Source organism: Aspergillus uvarum, assembly GCF_003184745.1.
Source record: "Aspergillus uvarum CBS 121591 unplaced genomic scaffold BO82scaffold_23, whole genome shotgun sequence".
In the NCBI taxonomy this organism is placed as follows: domain Eukaryota; kingdom Fungi; phylum Ascomycota; class Eurotiomycetes; order Eurotiales; family Aspergillaceae; genus Aspergillus; species Aspergillus uvarum.
The window spans coordinates 45,455-65,347 of NW_020291320.1; the positions used below are offsets into that span (position 1 = coordinate 45,455).

The window sequence follows — 19,893 nt, forward strand, 5'->3', positions numbered from 1 at the left end:
ATACCAAGTCAGCGCTTGTCTGTATAGGCTTTAGGGCTAGGGCAAAGCGTAGCTCTGGGGAACCGCAGGGAAAGGAGCCCTAAGGACGAAAATAGGTTGATCAACAAAAGACCCGAGAGCTTTATGAGACAAATAAATTGATATTAGATTGATTAGGCACAGCCAGAGGAGAATTCTTCATTCTGTCACTAGAACCGCGTGCGGCCTGTTATTAGCCGCGGTTCGTGCTGGACCGACTCCAACTTCGCACCAAAGAACTAGTCTCAGACACCATTCCCAAATTCAAACTAATAGCGTGAATCATCAGAGCAAACACTTGAAAAACTATGAAAAGATATGAAATATGACAGTCATAATCATCGTATCCATCGTTAGCATGCGCGTCATACCATTCCCGATAAAACTGAAACCGTCCATTGGATCTGCCCCAGATATCTATCGCTGAGCCCAGAGACTTCCTTGCTAGATGTTAAATGCTCAGGCACGCGGGACTTCCTCGGCTCAACGAGGGGGGAAGGGATCTCAGCCCCGTCCAGGGCAGAGAACATGTCTCGGTCGACCGGTGCCATAGGCGTCGTCATAGCATGTCTTGCCGTCTCCTCCTCCACTCTGCAAAGAGCACTGTAATAGAAAAGTCGAGTCAGATTGCAAGCTCAGTGCCGGGCACCTTTGTCAGTGCTTACCTTGCCGACATTACAGCGACTGGATACCAAATCGAAGTCAGTGACTGAGGACTTAGACGCAACCAGAGATCGCGTAGGCGATGACTTACTAGTTTGTGAATCCGATTCTGCAACTCAGCCCATTGCATTTCTGGTGTCCGAAGGTCACCACCATCGGTTAGCTTTGAGTGAGTCTCAGAGGACATGGAAGGGGGGACAGGGCACAAGAACGTGAACGGAAGATGCCATACACCGCAGTTAATATGATCCACCGCACTGCAACTGATGTTTGGATCGTAATGGATTGCCTGGTGGTCTTGTCCGGCTTCAACATCTGATGTTGCAGCATCAAGAGGGGGAGGGGCCGCGAGCGCCAGGCTAACGAAGAAAGTGATAGTAATGCAAATGATCTTCATTATTGAGATGGGGATACCCGCAAGTGTAGCTTTGATTTTGTTCCTGTGCTGGAGGTCGTTAGAAGAAGTGAATCTTGTCGAGGACTCCGGTTTCCCAGCTTCGTCTGGGGAAGAAGGCCTCCTTTATACTCCACCATCGCTCTCTTGCTCGGACCTCGCAACTCCTTGACGGACTATATCCATCCCCCCGAATTCCCCGAATGATGTTGTGTTGGATCTCCTCTTTCAGGGCTAAAATCAAAGCGCAGCCAGGCTTGGAGCCCGTGATGCCGCACTCACTCCACGGGATGTACATGGTATTTTGTTGTGCATTTCCAGACAGCCACTTTTCTGGCGTCTCCTTGTAAGTTCAATCATTCGACTACTGGAGCCATGACAGTGTGCCAGGGGTAAAGCTCGGCGTGGATTGTAGACGGTCAGACGGCTATTTCTGAAAGGATTCTTTGCGTGCATGTAATGTTTTCCAGCGATATTGGCAACATTGAGGCTCTAATTTATGCATCAAATTAGGTATATTGACTTTAGTGATTTTGCATCATATACCGGGGCATGAATATACATATTTGACACTTACGATTCCAGGTGAGCGCACGTCCAAGGGCTAAGTAATCTCTAGTAGACCCAATATTACGACTCCATCTTGATATTCCGCAGGGTAACTTGTGACATGGCTCGAGCGAAGCATAATTTTTTCTTGGAGGATAAGCACAGAAGGCTTCGAGCAAGGACTACTAAGTGTCCGAGTCAGGTCTTACAGCAATGCCCTCTTCTAATTAAACAATAGGTAGAACAGAAAAGAAACTGAGCTTATCCGTGCACACAGATATTCTGGAAGTAGACATATATCCTCGAGTGCAAACAATTCATGTCGCACAGCTGTCACAGTCTGATTCGTTCACTAGACTGGGACTGTGGGGTGCATGCGTGCCCGGTTCGGGCTAAAATACCAGTATGCTCATGTGCGTTCGTTTCAATGTCAACGACCGTTATCCTCCAGCTTTCTCCAGGTGATCTATGAGGGATCAGCTTTTGGGCGACCAGCAACAGTAGACTTCAAGTGAATGCCTGTTGTTGTTTTCAGAGCCCGTTGCATCGTTTACTGGTTGTCTCGACTATCGGAGCCCACACCTGCCGAGCTGATTTTGGGGGGCAGAGCAAGCACCGGTCTTGAAGGAACTTATCATCTGCCAGTAGAACACTAGTAAGCGAAGAGTATGCGGGGTTTGTTGACTGTTTTGGCAGTAATTACCGTTACAGTCTGTTTGCAAATGTCTATGTACAGTACATATGCAGGGCAGTGGGCCGCTTGTCCCCGCTGGCTACTGTGAACATAAACGCATTGATTGTATAAGGCATTGATTGTATTAAAACTAAGAGAGCTCTGAATAGTGAAAATAAATCTAGTATCAATTTCAGTGCTTGCAGGTCAGTTGGGTCTTGCTAGCGTGCTGGGCAAGCGAGTTGCTTTTACTGGAACAAGCAAACCAGCAAGCGGGAGAGGAAAGGAAAAGAAAGCAAATCCAAAGAAAAGATAAGAACCGCATGACCAGCCATGTCTTCTAGTTCTCTGAAAGAGTATCTTGTACATATGTTGAGTTCTGGCCTGCTTTCTTACCGTGGCTGCAGTCTAGGCTCTGCCAGGTGGCGTGCAGGATCGACGGAATGCGGCTCTTGCTTCCGGTTTAGGCAAGAGACCCTTAACTGAACGTGGGCCTTACTTACTAACCTGCCGCCAGAGTCGCTTCAGAAGGTTCAGATTTCTGTACATGGACAGGTGTATTGGTTGTGAGGTTGTAGTAGAAATGCTGACGGACGGAGATTGCCCTTGCATCCTAGAGGCTGGAGGCCTCAGACGCGCCACCCCCGGCACCTCCAATATTCACCAGGGACAATAAAGCATTTCTCTATCACTCATATTGATGATCCAAGCAGCAATTAGGAGATTAACCCCGGAACGTAATCATGAGGATGTTCAAGGCTGGCCAGCCAAGCCCGAAGCCTACTGAATCGACGAGGAGCTCCAACGCTATTGATGTATGGCCGCTGGGTTGGCGCTCTTTCCCCTCATCTTTTTGCTTCTCAATCATGTCAAGGTGCTGTGTATGTCCAAGGAATATATGGAATTGGGAATTCTTTTTTTCCCATTTTTTATCAATGATAATCTCATTGTATTCATGGCTATGGTATGCATATACATCACTCCATCAAGACCATCAATGTCGCATAAGATAAACCACATACAGCCTAATCAGTAAACATACCTGAACCTCTCATTCTTCAAATCCGTCACATCCATCAACTCGTCATCTCCCTCTCCCTCCTGCTCCCCACTCTCTGTACCCCCCATAACCCTATCCCGTCTCGCATTCTCCCCCCTCAAATACACCACCAACCCCCCCAGCACCACAACCACCACCGCCAAACACACGAAGATCGCCACGAATCCGCTCTGTTGCATTTGCCCCTAATCAGCCCATATTCTGCACTAACAAGCAGTTTCAACCCCCACGAAACCAGAGAACCTCACTACAGATACACAGATACAAGGGAAGGGGGATTGGGGGAAGCAAAACAAACCTGATAAACCGGCGCCTGCCACTCAAAAAACAGCTGCGGCCCGATGATGTTCCCCGCGCAGTACAGGATGAAGTAGATGGCGCTGACGGTGCTGCGCTTGGTCACGCCGCCGACGTTGGCGCTGATCAACGCCATGGAGAGGGGCATGGTGACCGCGTAGAAGCTCATGAGGATCAGGCCGACGTAGCGCGAGGCGTTGTGGTGCGTGGCGTAGACGAGGGCGGTGCCTAGGATGCTTTGGGGGTTCAGCTTGAGGGGAATGAGGATGGGGCGGCAAGGGGATTGGTGGGCAGCCGTACCTCGAGCACGATAGGATGATCGAGACTGTGCAGCGGCTGTTGGGGATTTTGGAGGAGGCGTAGCACCTTTCTCTTGTTAGATATCTGAGGCTGTGGGGTATTGGCATGGGTGGGCGGGGACGGGGGCTTACGAGGCTAGCACCACGAGGAACGAGATGAATCCTCCCGGGATCCCGAGGAGGAGGGTGTTTAGGGTGTTGTATCCGAAGCCCTTGAGGATGAGGCCTGAGAACTACCACCCAAAGCAGATTAGTAGCTGGAGAAGGTTTCAGGTCCTCTGAGGCTGGGAGAGAGAGTATACCGTGGTGTATCCCCCGTTCGGGATATTGCAGCCTAGGATCAAAACCCCCAGGAACCACGTCTTGGGATCGGTGAACGCCTCCACCATCTGACTCTTGTCAATCTGATTCGTCTTGTATCCGGCGCGGTTCGACTTCAAGCGCGCAATGGCGATGACTCGCTCCTCCGGGGTGAGGAACGTGGCGTTCGTCGGCGAGTCCGGGAGGCGGAAGAGCATGACTACGCCCCAGGTGAAGGTGACCAGGCCGAAGATGATGTAGAGCCACTGAGTGTGGTTACACGGGTCAGTAGGCTGGGATAAGTTCGCGGGGAAAGAGGGATGCTCACCTTCCAAGTAGCCAGACTGGTCTCAATCTGCCAGATCCCCACAGCGATTGCACCCCCGATGATCAGGGACAGCGAGTTCCCGCAGAACCAGATTCCGTGGCGCAGGGGCTGCTCGGCGGTGCGATACCACAGCGAGGTCAGGAGGCTGAACCCGGGCGAGACGCTGGCTTCGGTGCAGCCCAGGAAGAACCGGGCCACCATCAGTCCGGTGAAGTTGGTCGTGGCCGCGTGGCAGGCGAGCACGATCGCCCAGACGATGCTGTTATCCCCGCGTAAGCTATGTGCCACCCCCCACGGGGCTCTGAAGAAGTGAAAACATACTAAGTGCAGGCCAGGTACTTCCCCAATGGAAAGCGAACCATCAGCAACGAGGCCGGATAGCTTGAGCTCGTCAGTACTTTCCTAGCACTCAAAACTCATCCCAGAGCTCAGACCAACCTAAAAGCAAGATATCCAAAGTAGAAAATGGCCGAAGACCAACTATACTCCGCCCCCGTGAGGCGCAGATCCTCCATGATGCCCATGATGGCGGCATAGCTCAGGGTCTGTTTGTCCATGAAGGACATCATGTACGCGACGAGCATGATAGGTAGGATCCTGGACCCGCGTCAGCATCAGCATTACTCCAGCCCTCTTCCACCCTTCTAGTTTCAGGAGACTAAGAGAAAAAACATACATCAAATCAATCTTCCTCACCAACTTCCTCTCCGCCTCCGCAGAGAACTCCGTCGACGAGCCATGCTCCACGCTCGCGCGGTCCTCGAGCTCCTTTCCCGCCTCGAGAGGGGGTTTCTTCTCGTCTGCGGGGGGTGTCATTTTCTGCATCAAGATCAGTAGAAACCAACTTTACATCGAGGAACAGTCGACCTAGTTCGCAAAAGTAAAGGGCTGGAGGAGCTGTCTCCCACCCAGAACAACCGCATCAGGGCAGCCTCTCTTATAATTACCGCAAAACCTATCTAATAATCTTTGCCACAAATACCAAGACCCAGCACACGTATTCCAGCGTCAATAAACCCCCTTCCTTCTCCTCTTCTCGCTGCCTCAGGACCCCGTGATAACCATTCCAGCAATCCATACTCACTATCATCCCAGCGTAAGCGTCCCCCTGCAATTGGCTGCGTCGGCAACGCTACTAGCGCAGCCTATACCCTAACCTCAACTCCTTCTTCCCGTGCCGAGATAAACGGCAAAGCTGCAGTGCCCCTCGCCTAGACTAGATCTCGGCTGGGTTTTCCCCAGGTTTCGTTTCTGCGGTATTGTGGGTCATCCATTTGTGTAGGCTTATCTTGGTCATGAGAAGTCTGGATTTTTTTAAAGTCTGAGCTGATAAACTCTTCCGCTTGCATACATAGTGTTTGATTTGTTGCGTGTGACTTTACAGGTGGAGGTTAGCCCTTCAACGTATAAAAAGGTTATCTTGTATCGCGGTTACCGAGGTACGATCTGTGGTAGGCAACACACTGGTCGGGGATGATGCGTAGGTGGATTGGGGAGGAGGGGAATGCCTGAGGGCGCTCTTATCGCCGATTTCCTATCGCTGCGTGCGGGAGATATGATACTGAGCCTATTGAGGGATTTGTTCATGCAGTACAGTTATGGGGGAGGGTGTGGTGGGTGGCAGGTTCACCGACTGTAGGGCTTGGCTGACGATACTGTGCCCTTGGTTATCGCCCATGGCTATCTGCTCTACCGGTTTAGGTCTGTAGAGAAACATGGAGTTTAACTGATGGCTACGCAAATCTGTAGCCCATTGCACTAAGTGTGATCTTGCTCGTTACATCTAACAATCATGCTCGCTAAATCATGCTACCCTAGTAGGCTGCCACCATCTGATCCTTGACATACAAATCGACGTACTTGTCCACGTCGTAATTCTCGAGAGCCGCCTGGTCCAACCCGACCTTGACCAGTTCGTCGATGCGAGCCTGGTCGAAGTGCGCCTGCAGGTGACGCTTGTACTTGGCCAAGATCTCGGGCTTGGCCTCTTCCCGACGCAGCCGGTGGCCCAGAGGCGCCTCGACGACGACCTCGTCCAGGACAGTGCCATCGTTCAACGTGACGGTCAGGGCGTTGGCGATGGTCCGCTTGGACGGGTCGTGGTAGTCGGCGGTGAACTGAGGGTCCTCGACACAGCGGATGCGCTTGCGCAGGTCCTCGACCAGGGGAGAGGTGGCCGCCTCAGAGCCATCCGCATAGTCGTTCGCAGTCAGGCGGTTGAAGGCCAACATGGTGGAAACCATGTACTAAATGCAGTCAGTACACGGCCAATAGCAGCGCCCTAGGCTTGCTTACCTGAACGCAGTGGTCGCGGTCAGCAAAGTTGTCCATCGCCTTGAACTGCTTGTCGATAATCCGGATGCACGCCTCATGCGTGCGGTTGACGACCTCCTTGATGTCCTTGGCGCTCTTGCCCAGAGCCTTGAGCTTCGCGTTCACAATCTCCGCAGCCTCAATCGCCGTCTGGGAGTGGAACTCAGCTAGAAACCAGTCAGCATAGCCCTCCGCCATCGACTAGGCACGACTTACCAGGATAAGACACCTTGAACAGAACATTCTCCATTACATAGCTGCCGTAAGGGCGCTGGAACTCGAACTTCTTGCTCTTGAACAAGACGTCATAGAAACCCCAGACCGGGGCCGACAGAACCGTCTTCAAGCCACCCTCGCCCTTCTGCACCTTGAGCACCAGGTTCACCGCCCGTTGGCAGGCATCACCCGCGGCCCAGGACTTCCGCGACATGGTGTTGGGGGAGTGTCTGTACGTGCGGAGCGACTGGCCATCCACAAACGCCTGGGTGATGGCGTCGGCGGTCTTCTCCTCACTGAGGCCGAGCATCTTGGCGACCACGGCGGTGGTCGCGACCTTGACCAGCACCACGTGGTCCAACCCGACCTTGTTGAAGGAATTCTCGAGAGCCAGCACACCCTGGATTTCGTGCGCCTTGATCATCGCCTCCAACACATCCTTGACCTTCAGGATCTTGCCGTCGGCGAGGTTGCCGCCGGCGCGGTTCGTGCGGGAGATCCAGTCCGCGACCGCCAGGATGCCACCCAGGTTGTCGGACGGGTGGCCCCATTCCGCCGCCAGCCAGCAGTCGTTGTAGTCAAGCCAGCGGATGATAGCACCGATGTTGAAGGCCCCGTTGACGGGGTCCAACTGGTAGGGGGTGCCGGGAACGCGGGTGCCATTGGGCACGATGGTGCCCTCAACCACCGGGCCCAGCAGCTTGGTGCACTCCTTGAACTTTAAAGCTTCCAGACCACATCCCAGAGTATCGAGGAAGACGAGGCGGGCAGTATCATACTGTGAAGATGGGAGCAGTTAGCGACGCAGCTTCGTATTGGAGAATAGCAACAGTTGTGGATGGTGGAATGGGGAGCCCCGCGTAACTTACCGCCAAGTCGGAATCCACCTTGTAGTTATGGATGTAGTTGCTCAGCTCCTGGATTTCGGGGTCATAGGGCCGGTCGGTGGGAATGGTCGGAGGAGCCTGCTGCAGGGATGCCATGGTTGAGAAACGAGAGGTACGGGGGAGTGTCGATAGTTGTGTTTTGGAGGTGATGTGGGAGACACTGGAGACAACAGGTCTCGAGGGGGAGGCGATGCGGGAAGAGGAGAGCCAAGTGCGGGGAGGAGACCTGTGGGTCAGCCGTCTCAACGCTGAACAGGAGGCAGACATGATGGGAGAGAAGGCGATTGAAGAGAGAGGATGGGGACAATAAGATACCCAATGGAGTGCACAATGAGCGTGAGCTAAGTAGGTAGCGGACCACTGGAGGAGGAGAAGAAGGGAGGAGGAAGAAGACGGAGAATTGAACAGAAATCAAGAAAGGGAGAGCCTGTCCTGGCTGGTTACAGTGAGTATACTCAGCAAGGTAACTAACGTACCCTTGTACCCTTCCTTCCCTTTACCGCCGGGCATTCGGACCGAGGCCGCTTTGCTGCTTTGTTGCTTTGTTTATGGGGGCGGCTATCACCGGCTGTCCGAGCGCTGCCCACTTTGCCCGCTTTGCCCGCTTTTTCCACCTCGGCCTGCGTGTGCATCTCATGTCTACGGAGTATGTCTTATTTTTGGGGTCATTCTTGACCGAATTCCACTGAATTTGAGTCAATTCTCTGATCTTTGTCCTTATAGACTGCGAAAAAAAAATATCTGGTATCTCCCATTCAAATAGACCCAGAATTGAGGAAAGACAACCGTTTACAGTAGGCATCATGTGATGTTCTTTCCCCTCACTCCGTAGACTCCACCTGGCCCCATCTGTCGTCCCCATCGCGGGAAGCCATACACAACAAGCAAGCCTAGCCTATTTCAGTGTAAACCGACCCAGCCTCCCCAAGATCCGCCACAGAAGCGTCACCATCTTCTTCTTCATCTTCTTCTTTCGCTTCTGCGTCTGTTTCGTCGTCCACCACCTCCTCCATGCTGTTCATTTTGACAGACTGCTCTCCGCTCACAACAGGTTCCTTGTCACCGCCTAGTTCCTTCTGGAGATACGCGACACAGGTCTGGATCTCGTTGATTGTCCCGATGGTTGCCTCCATATACGCGTCGTGATCTTTCTGTCTCTGTTCAAGCGCCCTCGCATACTCCTCGTGGCGTTTCTCGGCCTCCATGGAAGATGCAAGGTATGTGCCAAAATGCTTTCTGGTCTGCATGAAAGAGTCACAGAGTTTGGATAAGAGCTGTTTATGTGGAGTGGTCCGGCGACGCTTGCAATGGTTTCGGACGGCTTCCTCTACTTGAAGTATGTTGGGGGGGCTGTTGATGCTAGGTATGCTGGCCGGGTCCTTCAAGTTTTCTGCATCAGCATGCTTGATTTTCCCTTTGCCTTTGCCTGTCGTTTGAATGCTAGGCGCCGGGGTAGTCTGTTTGGTAGAGGAATCGGACGCTCTTGGAGGACTGAAGAAGTCGTTCGGGCTACTGGCCGTTGAAGTATCCTTAGGTGTGGCGGGCAGCGTGCTGGCCTCGGAGCGAGGTCGCTTAGCTGGGCGGGTAAGGCCGGTAAGAGCAGTCGTGGCGTTCGTTGTAGAGGAAGAGCTCTGGCGGTTGACAAGCTTGTCCGACTCCGAAGACTCTGTGCAGGTGAGACGCGGGCTCAGCTGTGCGAATGGCAATATCTCGTAGGTATCGGGCTTCTTGTACTGCAGCACCATGTCGTCCAGGCATACGGTCCAGCGGTCCGTTTCCGCTATGTCGAGCTGCTTTGGAGTACCAGAGTCGGCGGTAGTCACAGGTCTGTGGCGCGGTAGCTTGACGATGAAAGTGCGAGGTGGACGCATGCTTGGGGGCGGCAGTACTGGCCCGGCGATGATCGATTTGAACTGATATTTGTTGCCCGCTGCGTCACGTTGGCGCTGGAGTAGCCAGGCGCAGTGCTTTCTCCCTTCCTCTCCGCATAGCACATAGTACCCCTTGAAAATAGGATACGCAAAGACTCCATGGGCTGAGATCAAAAACGTTGGACCACAGGGCACCCTGCTTTGTCGGACCATGCCACTACCGTCAAAGTCGGCGGGATACTTGTCATGGCGCTCAGTGGTAGAGAGAAGTTTGATCGCAAGGTAGACCCAGGCGTCGGGCAGGCGAACCCCGTAGGGGGGCCATCCCTTCTGCGCCGGATCCCAGAACGTCGACACCAGTGGCCAGGCACTCCAGATCTCCAGCTGGTCTTGTTTTTTGATCTTGCTTTGATTTTTGCCTATGGGTAGGCTAGGCTTGGGGGGTCTGGGGTCTCCGAGTTGCCAGGTGCTTCTAGCTGATCGGTAAGTGGAACAGAGCCTTTGGCAAAGAGTCGCAAGTTCCTGCAACTGGATCTTGAAGGCAGGTGTGGCTTCAATACTTGGTTCAGCAATGTCTTCATCATCCTTCATTTGTGTTATGCTTCGACGAGCCACCCGCTTTGATTGGGCCATGGTGACTAGCGTGCCTTGCACTGTGGTCACGGGATCTGCACTGTTCAATACATTGGTGAAGCAGCCATCACTTGGATAAAGAAGCGTAGAAGCGTTTGAAGGAATTGGCTGGAAGAACAGACCGTAAGAAATTGAAGGCAAAGGTAAAAGGCCTTCGGGAGGCGAGGAAAAGTGAGTTGGTGTCTTGGAAAAACTATTTCGAGTGACACGGAATATGACACAGACCACGGGCAGGGAGAGAGAAAGTAGACGGAGATTGAGAAGCAGACCACCAAGTCAGTGTTGAAAGACGGCCTGGCTTGCCTTCCCGCTTTGCCTGCTGAGACTGAAACTGAAGAATATTCACCCACCTCCATCAATCCGTAATCATGTGCCTAGCCTTCGTTGAAATTCATGGGCATGGGTCAAGAATTTTGGAGATTCTTCTTTCTTGTCTCATACTAACCCAGGAATATTCGCCGCTGAGCTGTAGAAAGCGGCCCTCTGCATATTAGTATAGTTGTTGCGTTGGTTATAAGATCCCTACGCAAGTACCTGACTTCGGCAGGTAACAGCCGTCATCCTGCAAGTACGAGATGCTCACTTCGTCCGTTAATCAGCTTACTCCCCTGGTAAAATTGGTCTATTTACTGCTTCTAAACACCTCTTCAAGCATGTTTTTCAACTGTCTTCTCAAGTATGGTAGCAAATCATGTTTTAAGCACCTCATCGAATGAGTAACTCAGCGATATAAACTGCATATACTTCTCTTACCTTTCTGAACAAGTTAGGCACTGCTCTAGACCCCTCTTTATGTCTAAGGTCCTCTCTAATCAGCTTTCTAAGTGTCTCAGTGGTAGTGAGTTGTATGCTAAGTCATACCCTTAATAATTATTACTTGCAATAGACCACATACAGATCAACCTCATGTTTGATATTAATCATTATATAGAGTCTACGTAAGAAGCTCGAAAGACAGTTACTAAGATCAATACTTGGAATCTTGCCATTTAAATTACTTGGAAACTTGCTAAAAGAGGCGCCTTGGAAATGTGCCCAAATATGATGATGTGCTTGGAGAGACGTCTTACTATCTTGATTGCTTGAAATATGCTTGAATCTCTTATCAAGCTTCGGAAATTCGACGTGAAAGGTACTTGATGAGGGAACTCGCTGCTACAGAATGGCAGTAGCTGTTATCCGCCATAACTGACGTGCTGTACGGTCTTCTTCGTTTTCTTGGAAGCGCTAGTGTTGCTTTGGGCTTGTCGATAGGGCCTGCAACAAGATTGGCTGAGTGAGTGGCTGTCGGTTCTCTATGGGCTTGTAATACAAAGGGTTCGAAGAGGGCATCACATCTTAAACTTGGATGGTTAGTTTAGACCTGTGATACTGAGCGTATAATCCCGCTTGTATCTCTGAGGGGGTAGTTTTGTTGAACTCGTTGATGAGGGTCGCAGTGAAAGCGGGTTGATGTCTAGCTTTGATATAGAACTCCGTCGTGATTATACACATGCATTACTCAAGAAGTGGTTCTTGAGAGTCTTTTTACACAAAAGTTCAAAGACAATACTACTTACTAAGCTTAAATGGTCATTCTGGAACGATAAGACTGTAATAAACAAAACTTGACTCCCATAAAACCTATGGCCGTGCCTTGGGAAAGGCTATCGTAGAAAGAAGAACTGTTCACATGCATTTCCAAGCATCCTGAATCTCATCAACTCGTTTCCACCACCACCACCACCACCACCACCACCACCACGCCGTAACCTGAACATTGGAACATTTCTGGTAATCCGGTTCCCAGCAAAGGCTAGCTTCACCGGAGCTCCAAGTAACTATTTGACGAAAGCGAAGGTCTGTATCTCAAAATGTCCAACCAAGCAGTTTAATGGCTACGCGTGCTAGACTATGTATATCAAACAAAGCGACCAGGATATAACAGATCAGACCAAACCTCATTTTACATTCGCAACCCTTTGACTACCAAGGCCCATGCCTCAACTCCTTCTCATCGGTTCGATGAAGCGACCTGACAATTTCTTCATAGAGCGCCTGCGCGAGCTTCGGGGGAACCGCATTGCCAATTTGCTTTCGGACGTGCGGGGCACAGAAGTGATATCGATGCGGAAACGTCTGCAAGCATGCATACTCCCTGTTCGTGAAACTACGCCGTCCTGAAGGGTGGGCAATCATTTCGCCTCCACCACAGGTGATCGTTCGGATTTGTCCTCTGCCATCGCACGGTGCCCGGTTCATCGGACGAGCTGCTGCTCGCTGGGTATTATGGTGCGGCGCTCCCGGCCGAATTTCAGAGATGGTCTGTCTTATAGTAACATAGGGATGGCGCCCAGAGCCCGGGGGTCCGTGAGTCGGCTTGGGAAACTGAGGAAGTGATTCTCCTGGTCTTTTAAGATTGCCTTGTTAGCATCCCTCCTTCGAAAGCTTCTCAGGCCACTTACCCTGATGCAAGAATAACCAATCTTCGACGTAGCTGAGGTACACCGTATTCGACGCAGTTGAGAATGCCCCAGCGCACTGCGTATCCAAGCTCGATGAAGTCTAGAATCACTCGGTTGAATGTCTCCCTGTGACGCTCAAACAAGCCACTCGTCTCTTCCATGGTAAGAATCCTGGGCTTCGACTTCTGAAGCAAGTTCAAACACGAGAAAATGCACGCACTATTAGCGTCATCGGTCACGGATTCGATCGTATGCGCGGGTGAGAACGTCTGGCACGGTGGAGATCCATGGACAATGTCTACCTGAGTGGAGTGCTTTGACTGGATGAAGGTGAAAAGATCCATAATCCTGACGTTCGCATCTGGATAGTTGCGTTTGTAAGTCATGACAGCGGACTCGGATTTGTCGCAGGCCCATTCGGGGTGCAAAAGAGCGGCACGAGCACCGCAGGTAACGCCGCCAGCACCACAGAATGCATCGCCAAATGTATACTGACGACTTCGCTTCATTGCACGAACTGGATCGTGTCTTGTTTGGCGAGGCATGTCATCTTCGAGGTCCACGACTTCGCCAGGGTCGAACGCTCCAAAAGGCCTGGTCTCACCACGCCACGCACGGCGGAGCTTCGGCGGATCGAATTTAAATCCTTCGTCTGCTTCATCCCAGGTAAGGTATTCCACTGAAGATGGCTTCTTGTCCCCGTAATGCTCTTTGAGTCGACAGAATAGCTCTTTGGGTTGTTGGTGGTGCTTGATCCAATCTTTCTTGATCATGCAGAAGTTCGTGAACGTAATGCGGACAAACTTCCTGACTTGGTGGGAGGGAATGTCTATTGTCTCATTCGCGATCCAGACAAGCTCATTATCCCACCTCGGTATGTATTTCCCGCTGTGATTTTTTGTGTGTATCAGGCGTCTTCCCCGAAAGAAGATATCGGCAGAACGATCTGCCACAACTTCTTCAATTCTGAGAAAGGTACCATCGTGAAGCTGAACAGATTGGCCCTTCTTGTACACAATTCCATTGAGGTACGCCTCAGGCAGCCGGCGTTTCTCTGGCCTTGTGATTAGACGGGATCGTACTGGGGAAGTTTGAGGTTCAGCACGATTCAATGTTCGCAGCAACTGGTCGTAGGCTTCATCGGTCAGGTAGTCCCCGGGAGCAAAACCATCCGAAGTGAGGTCGATGACCTCGCGCTCTTCGTTTGGAAGTGTGGGATTTGTACTGCCGGGTGAGTCTTGTAGGACTTCCTGCGCGAGATCCAGAGAGACTGCTCTTTCAGATTCATCTTCAAGCGTAACACTACTTTCATCTGAATCGTAGTCATTTGCTGTCTGGTAGACGATCGACCACTGCTCAATACGGCTTCTGGAGCTGAAGTTGAACATGATACCAAACCAGAGCGAGCGGAACGATGCAACGAGTCAAAGTGATGAGTTGGAAGTATCCATACGAAGAGAACAAATTGAGTTCAGACTGAAGACGCTGTAGGACGAAGCCAACGAAGTCAATGCAGGTGCAGAGTGGGATGCAGAGGAAGGTAGAGATCTTCTGGGGTGCAGAACTTGATATTGACTAAAGCATTTGAAAAAGTTTGCAGAAGGAAGAAGAGAAACACAGAGAACTTAAACTCCAGCAGCCATCTGAGATGCAACACAAAGAAAGGAGAGTCAGGCTTGAGCCGATTATGATTACCTAGTCGGTGCATTTGGGGCATCACCGCAGTGAATCGTTGCCAGAGGACAGACAAAGGCTGGAATGTGACCGACATGGAATTGAACATGGAGTGATTCTGGCCGCAACTCTGTTCAGTTTTACTTTCTTTCATAAACAAGCCTAGAAGTGTGGAGTAAAAATCAATAGCAATCTGAACTGTGCTTGAAGATGTATAGACTTCCCAAAACAGTAAAGAGTTAGCGAGACGGGAGGAGAACTACGGCACCAATCGCTTATCTCTATCAGGCTTAGACCAGCCTCTACGGCAGTCGCTGCCTTAGGCCATGCCGAAGCCGGGAACGAACTCCCGGCTGCTGACCGCCTGCTCCGGCATCGGCAATATTACTGCCCGCGCTGCCAGAAAGCAAGGTACCGTATGTAAGCAGCCGGCCAGCCGGTGGCCCTGGCGGTGTTACTCAGTAAATTTAGTAAACTTAGTAAAATTGGGTCACGAAATTTTTCCGCTTGGGTTTAGCGCCTCCTATCGGTTGGTGGTGGGGAAAAAGAAAATTGGGAACAGCGAGGAAAAGAAATCTATTAAGATGGGATCCCCATTTCTTCCCCTCCTCTCCTCTTTCCCTCCTAAAACTTCTTTAACCATGTTATCCAGCTCACTGTTTCCTCCGTGGACGTGATTCTGGGCATTGTTGCCACCTGTTTCTCCCCTTACTCTCCTTTACATGAATCCTGTTATGTCTCTATAGACGTTTCCGATTCTATCCCACTTTTTTCTGCAACTTGCCAAGTTCCGGTTTCTACCACCCTACCATCACACTGTGCGTGTACTCCAAGACTATCTCGAAATATCCCCTTTCAGATGTGAGTCAATCATTCAATCCTTCAGTGAATGACTTAAACACCCTATCCCCGCCCCCTGCTTTATGATGAAATTCGGTTTTTCTTTATAGATGTTAGACTTCCTAAGCATCATTGCGGACATTTTCCGATCTGATTCAAGCTGCATAATCTTGATTATCTTTGACAGGAGTTCAGTTGGGAGAATCTTACTGACTTTATCCTGTCCTATCATACAGAATCCTTTGCCGTCAAGATGTGTGGTATCATCGCCTTGATTCAGGCGAACCCGTCGGCTTCCGCTGCCGTCGATCTTCATGAGGCACTCTACCTGCTCCAGCGTGAGTCACTCCGCAGTCCACACCAGCAAATACCTCATGCTCGAGGCTAATCAATGATTTCGGGTATGCAGACAGAGGTCAGGATGCAGCTGGTATTGCCACGTGCGCTACCGGCGGTCGTTTCTATCAGCTCAAGTCGAACGGTATGGCCGCCAAGGTCTTCAATGACGGCGCCAGGGTGGCAGACCTCCCGGGTTTTATGGGAATCGGACACTTGAGATATCCTACCGCCGGAAGCAGTGCCAATGCTGAGGCTCAGCCCTTCTATGTGAACAGTCCATATGGAATCTGCATGGCCCACAACGGCAACCTGATCAACGCTCCCGAGCTGAAGAGATATCTGGACCTCGAGGCCCACCGTCACATCAACACCGACAGTGACAGCGAACTGATGCTGAACATCTGGGCGGATGAGTTGAGCGAGACTAAGAAAGCCCGTGTCAACAACGAAGATGTCTTTGCCAGTCTGAGCCGCATGTACGAGAGATGCCAGGGTGGTTTCGCCTGCACGGCTATGCTTGCCGGTATGTCACCTCTTACTCCCGCATCCAGGATCTTAGCTGACCTCAGAAGGATTTGGTATTCTTGGTTTCCGTGACTCCTACGGTATCCGTCCTCTTGTCCTTGGCTCCCGACCCTCCGCGGACTGTGATGGCATGGACTACATGATGGCCTCCGAGTCGGTTGCGCTGCACCAGCTCGGATTCACCAACATCCGTGACATTCAGCCCGGCGAGGCAGTCATCATCCAGAAGGGCGCCGAGCCTGTCTTCCGCCAAGTGGCTCCCAAGAAGGCCTACGCTCCTGACATCTTCGAGTACGTCTACTTCGCCCGTCCTGACTCTGTCATCGACGGAATCAGCGTGTACCGTAGTCGTCAGCGTATGGGTGACCGTCTTGCCGCCAGAATCCTCGACATCCTTGGGCCGGAAGTGGTCAAGGACATCGACGTGGTCATTCCCATCCCCGAGACATCCACCACCTCCGCCGCTGCTGTCGCGCGGTATCTCGACAAGCCGTACTGCCAAGGTTTCGTCAAGAACCGCTATGTCTTCCGTACTTTCATCATGCCTGAACAGAAGACGAGACAGAAGGGTGTTCGCCGCAAACTGAACGCTATGCAAGCCGAGTTCAAGGACCGAAATGTCCTTCTGGTTGATGACAGTATTGTGCGAGGTACGACGAGTCGAGAGATCGTCACCATGGCCCGGGAAGCCGGCGCCAAGAAGGTCTACTTCGCCAGTTGCGCTCCCGAGATCACGTGAGTATTCCCTGGACCCCCGAGTTCCGGGCCGAGACTTTTGCTGACGATTCGCCACAGCCATGCTCACATCTACGGTATCGATCTGGCATCGCCTACCGAACTGGTTGCCCACGGTCGTAACGTGGTGGACATCGCCAAGCACATTGGCGCCGATGACGTGATCTACCAGACCTTGGACGATCTGAAGGGCGCATGTGCCGAAATCGCCCAGGAGAACGGCCTCGCGGAGCCCCAAGATTTCGAGGTCGGTGTGTTCTGCGGCAACTACATCACTCCCGTCTCCGATGGCTACTTCGAGCACCTGGAGGAGCTTCGCGGTGAGGGCCGCAAGATCAAGGCCTTGGACCGCGCCAAGGAGGCTGTTACGCATGGCTTCGCCAGTGAGACGGACTTCAAGATGGCTGCCAACGGTGTCAAGCTTGATTCTAATGGCAACATCGTCCCGGCGGCCAACCCCGGCGAGTCGGAGGTGCCCAAGGTGGGCATCATCAGCGCCCCTAAGCACTCCCAGGAGGAGCACCCCAAGGTCAAGGACCGCATGGATATCAGCATTCACAATATGGGCGACCATCACTGATTACGAGTTTATGGCTTGAGTTGATACCAATTGGTGGGCATATTGCGTGAACACGGGAGTCTTGGAGTTTTGTAGATGGTGTTTTCGCAAGAACATGGTGTGGCTCTCTACTTGGTGTGTGTTTCAGTGCATGACAGGAAGGGCGTGGGTTGGAACACCCTTTACCTTACCATGATTGTCAAATACCTTTGAAGACATGTTGTTCTGAGATGACGTACTGTTGAATGGGGCTGAACGGAAGTGTTTCCGCCACATCATGTGACCCAACCACACTCCATTTCTTTTTATTGACTCATCTCATGGCGATGATGCTACATCCATTGATGATATAATTTGTACATACCGATAGATTTTGCCTAATGCATCTTCCGCGTCGGAAGATTCTGTACACTTTCTGTTTTTTCTGCTAAACCGTCTTGTTCCTCCTAGCTTTACATTCTATTTGTCCCGTATTCTACACATTCCAGAAGATCTAAAGATGGTCCGCATAACCCGGTCCACAACTGCGCGCCAGGCAGCATTAGCCGCCTCTCAAGCGCAATCTACCTCATCCCAAGTCCCGAGCGTCCGCCATTCCACGAACTCCCCCAGTCAAGAACGAATCCATTCCCAACGCAACAGTCCCCGCCAGGTCAAGACCGAAGATGGAATCCCGGAACCCGCTCCCAAGCGGCGCAAGAGGAACAACGCCACAACTCCCCCGCAAATGAAGGACCTCAACGACCTCCCTCACAACCTAGGCGCGGTAATATCCACCACAACTCCAACCCATTCTCGCATCAAGTCCGAAACCCCCGCCTCATCCATCAAGAAGGAAGAAGAAGCAATCAGCCATCTCGCCAAAGACCTCCAAACCACCGTCGACAAAGCCACGCCATACAATGATTACTCCCCTCCGCCCGGCAAGAAATCCCCCGCAAAAGCAGCGAAGGCGAAAGCGAAAGCGAATCAATACGGCCTGACCCCCGGGCTCAGTCCCTTCCCCGACTGGCCGCACCCGACCCCGGACGAATGCGAAGAAGTCGACCGGCTCCTGTCGTCGATCCATGGCCAGATCGTGGCGCCCGCGACCATCCCGGAGCCCTCGCTGACCGTGACGGGGTGCGGCGAGGTGCCTTCCGTGCTGGACGCGCTGATCCGGACGCTGCTGAGCGGGGCCACGACGGGGAACAATTCGGCCATGGCATTCAACGGGCTGGTGCAACGGTTCGGGATCCTGCGCGAGGGCATCGGCAAGGGGAGCGTGGATTGGGATGCGGTGCGGCGGGCGCCGGTCAAGGAGGTCTTTGAGGCGATCAAGCGCGGCGGGCTGGCGGATGTGAAGAGCAAGAAGATCAAGGCGATTCTCGATATGGTGTATGAGGAGAATAAGGCCCGCCGGGATTTGTTGGTCGGTGGTGCAGATGCCGATGGGCAGGCGGCGGCGGAGGAGGTGTTGGGCCAGTCGGAGGGCCACAAGAACTACGAGATTGCGTGCGCGGACCAGAACTTCTTGAACCTGAACCATCTGCATACGCTGAGCACGGAGCAGGCGATGACAGAGCTGGTCAAGTATCCCGGCATCGGGCCCAAGACGGCGGGCTGCGTGCTGCTGTTCTGCCTGCAGCGGCCCTGCTTCGCGGTCGATACGCATATCTTTCGCATCTGCAAGTGGCTGGGCTGGGTGCCGCCGAGCAAGGTGACCGAGGTCACGGCGTTTGGTCATCTGGAGGTGCGCATCCCGGACCATCTGAAGTATTCACTGCATCAGCTGCTCATCCGGCATGGGAAGTCTTGTCCGCGATGTCGGGCTATCACGGGACAGTCGTCTGCGCGGTGGGAGGAGGGCTGTGTCATTGATCATCTGGTGAGAAGGACGGGGAAGAGAAAGGGAGGACTCTGATAGATGGGTCTGAATCATTGTCTAGGTGGTAAATGGGTACTGTAGGGTTATGCTGCGTAACTCCTTCTGTAGATATAGATATATATGCCCCGATATTGCTCATTGCTAGAGACTAGTACCTCCCTTTTCTTGCTAGAAGATGATTAACGCACCTTGCTCTCTGGCCGAATGACTCTTACTCATTTGACAATGCTATATCAACATACATATATCTCTCTTAGATTTAGAATGCTCATACTTGAACCTCGAATAGACTAGTTGAACCCCGAATGAACCCACCGCAAAGCCCGCAAAGCCCGTTCGGTGGCCCGTGCACCGCGTATCGGAGGGAGCGATAAACAATCGAACCACCCGGACTCTTTCCCTCCCTCCC

General features: G+C 52.1%; 6 protein-coding genes across 6 annotated transcripts; 2 read left to right on the forward strand and 4 right to left on the reverse strand.

Annotated features, from left to right (window-relative positions):
- Positions 1 to 3,326: 3,326 nt before the first annotated feature.
- Positions 3,327 to 5,397, reverse strand: BO82DRAFT_413895 (putative MFS allantoate transporter; the record flags this gene model as incomplete). Its single annotated transcript, XM_025639902.1, has 9 exons — positions 3,327 to 3,527; positions 3,656 to 3,890; positions 3,955 to 4,020; positions 4,086 to 4,186; positions 4,256 to 4,519; positions 4,582 to 4,840; positions 4,903 to 4,962; positions 5,020 to 5,178; positions 5,258 to 5,397. 9 exons carry the CDS (start codon positions 5,395 to 5,397, stop codon positions 3,327 to 3,329), a joined length of 1,485 nt encoding a protein of 494 aa, XP_025492432.1.
- Positions 5,398 to 6,254: 857 nt separating this feature from the next.
- On the reverse strand, positions 6,255 to 8,417 carry BO82DRAFT_353799 (putative 2-methylcitrate dehydratase). The gene is made up of 4 exons (XM_025635054.1): positions 7,980 to 8,417; positions 7,111 to 7,888; positions 6,877 to 7,061; positions 6,255 to 6,827 (listed from the first exon to the last, which is right to left on the reverse strand). The coding sequence occupies exons 1-4, from the start codon at positions 8,262 to 8,264 to the stop codon at positions 6,396 to 6,398; spliced, it is 1,680 nt and encodes a 559-aa protein (XP_025492433.1). The 5' UTR covers positions 8,265 to 8,417; the 3' UTR covers positions 6,255 to 6,395.
- A 399-nt stretch (positions 8,418 to 8,816) lies between these two features.
- Positions 8,817 to 9,956, reverse strand: BO82DRAFT_353800 (uncharacterized protein; the record flags this gene model as incomplete). The annotated part of the gene is made up of 1 exon (XM_025635055.1): positions 8,817 to 9,956. A coding segment is annotated over exon 1 (976 nt), but the record flags the coding sequence as incomplete, so codon positions are not given.
- Positions 9,957 to 12,466: 2,510 nt separating this feature from the next.
- On the reverse strand, positions 12,467 to 14,455 carry BO82DRAFT_413898 (DNA cytosine methyltransferase; the record flags this gene model as incomplete). Its single annotated transcript, XM_025639903.1, has 2 exons — positions 12,946 to 14,455; positions 12,467 to 12,890 (listed from the first exon to the last, which is right to left on the reverse strand). The coding sequence occupies exons 1-2, from the start codon at positions 14,331 to 14,333 to the stop codon at positions 12,467 to 12,469; spliced, it is 1,812 nt and encodes a 603-aa protein (XP_025492435.1). The 5' UTR covers positions 14,334 to 14,455.
- Positions 14,456 to 15,712: 1,257 nt separating this feature from the next.
- Positions 15,713 to 17,638, forward strand: BO82DRAFT_281938 (amidophosphoribosyltransferase; the record flags this gene model as incomplete). The annotated part of the gene is made up of 4 exons (XM_025631352.1): positions 15,713 to 15,797; positions 15,869 to 16,321; positions 16,368 to 17,058; positions 17,119 to 17,638. 4 exons carry the CDS (start codon positions 15,713 to 15,715, stop codon positions 17,636 to 17,638), a joined length of 1,749 nt encoding a protein of 582 aa, XP_025492436.1.
- A 128-nt stretch (positions 17,639 to 17,766) lies between these two features.
- BO82DRAFT_64487 (endonuclease III domain-containing protein) lies at positions 17,767 to 19,723 on the forward strand. The gene has a single exon (XM_025641422.1). It carries the CDS (start codon positions 18,117 to 18,119, stop codon positions 19,518 to 19,520), a length of 1,404 nt encoding a protein of 467 aa, XP_025492437.1. The 5' UTR covers positions 17,767 to 18,116; the 3' UTR covers positions 19,521 to 19,723.
- Positions 19,724 to 19,893: the final 170 nt, after the last annotated feature.

Excerpts from the sequence above, each read along its gene's own strand:
- BO82DRAFT_353799 (XM_025635054.1), bottom strand. The coding sequence starts at position 8,264 with ATGTCTGCCTCCTGTTCAGCGTTGAGACGGCTGACCCACAGGTCTCCT. Across the intron at positions 7,062-7,110 it reads GTTCAAGGTGTCTTATCCTG|CTGAGTTCCACTCCCAGACG; the intron begins GTAAGTCGTGCC and ends ACTGGTTTCTAG. Across the intron at positions 6,828-6,876 it reads ACCGCGACCACTGCGTTCAG|TACATGGTTTCCACCATGTT; the intron begins GTAAGCAAGCCT and ends GACTGCATTTAG.
- BO82DRAFT_64487 (XM_025641422.1), top strand. The coding sequence starts at position 18,117 with ATGGTCCGCATAACCCGGTCCACAACTGCGCGCCAGGCAGCATTAGCC.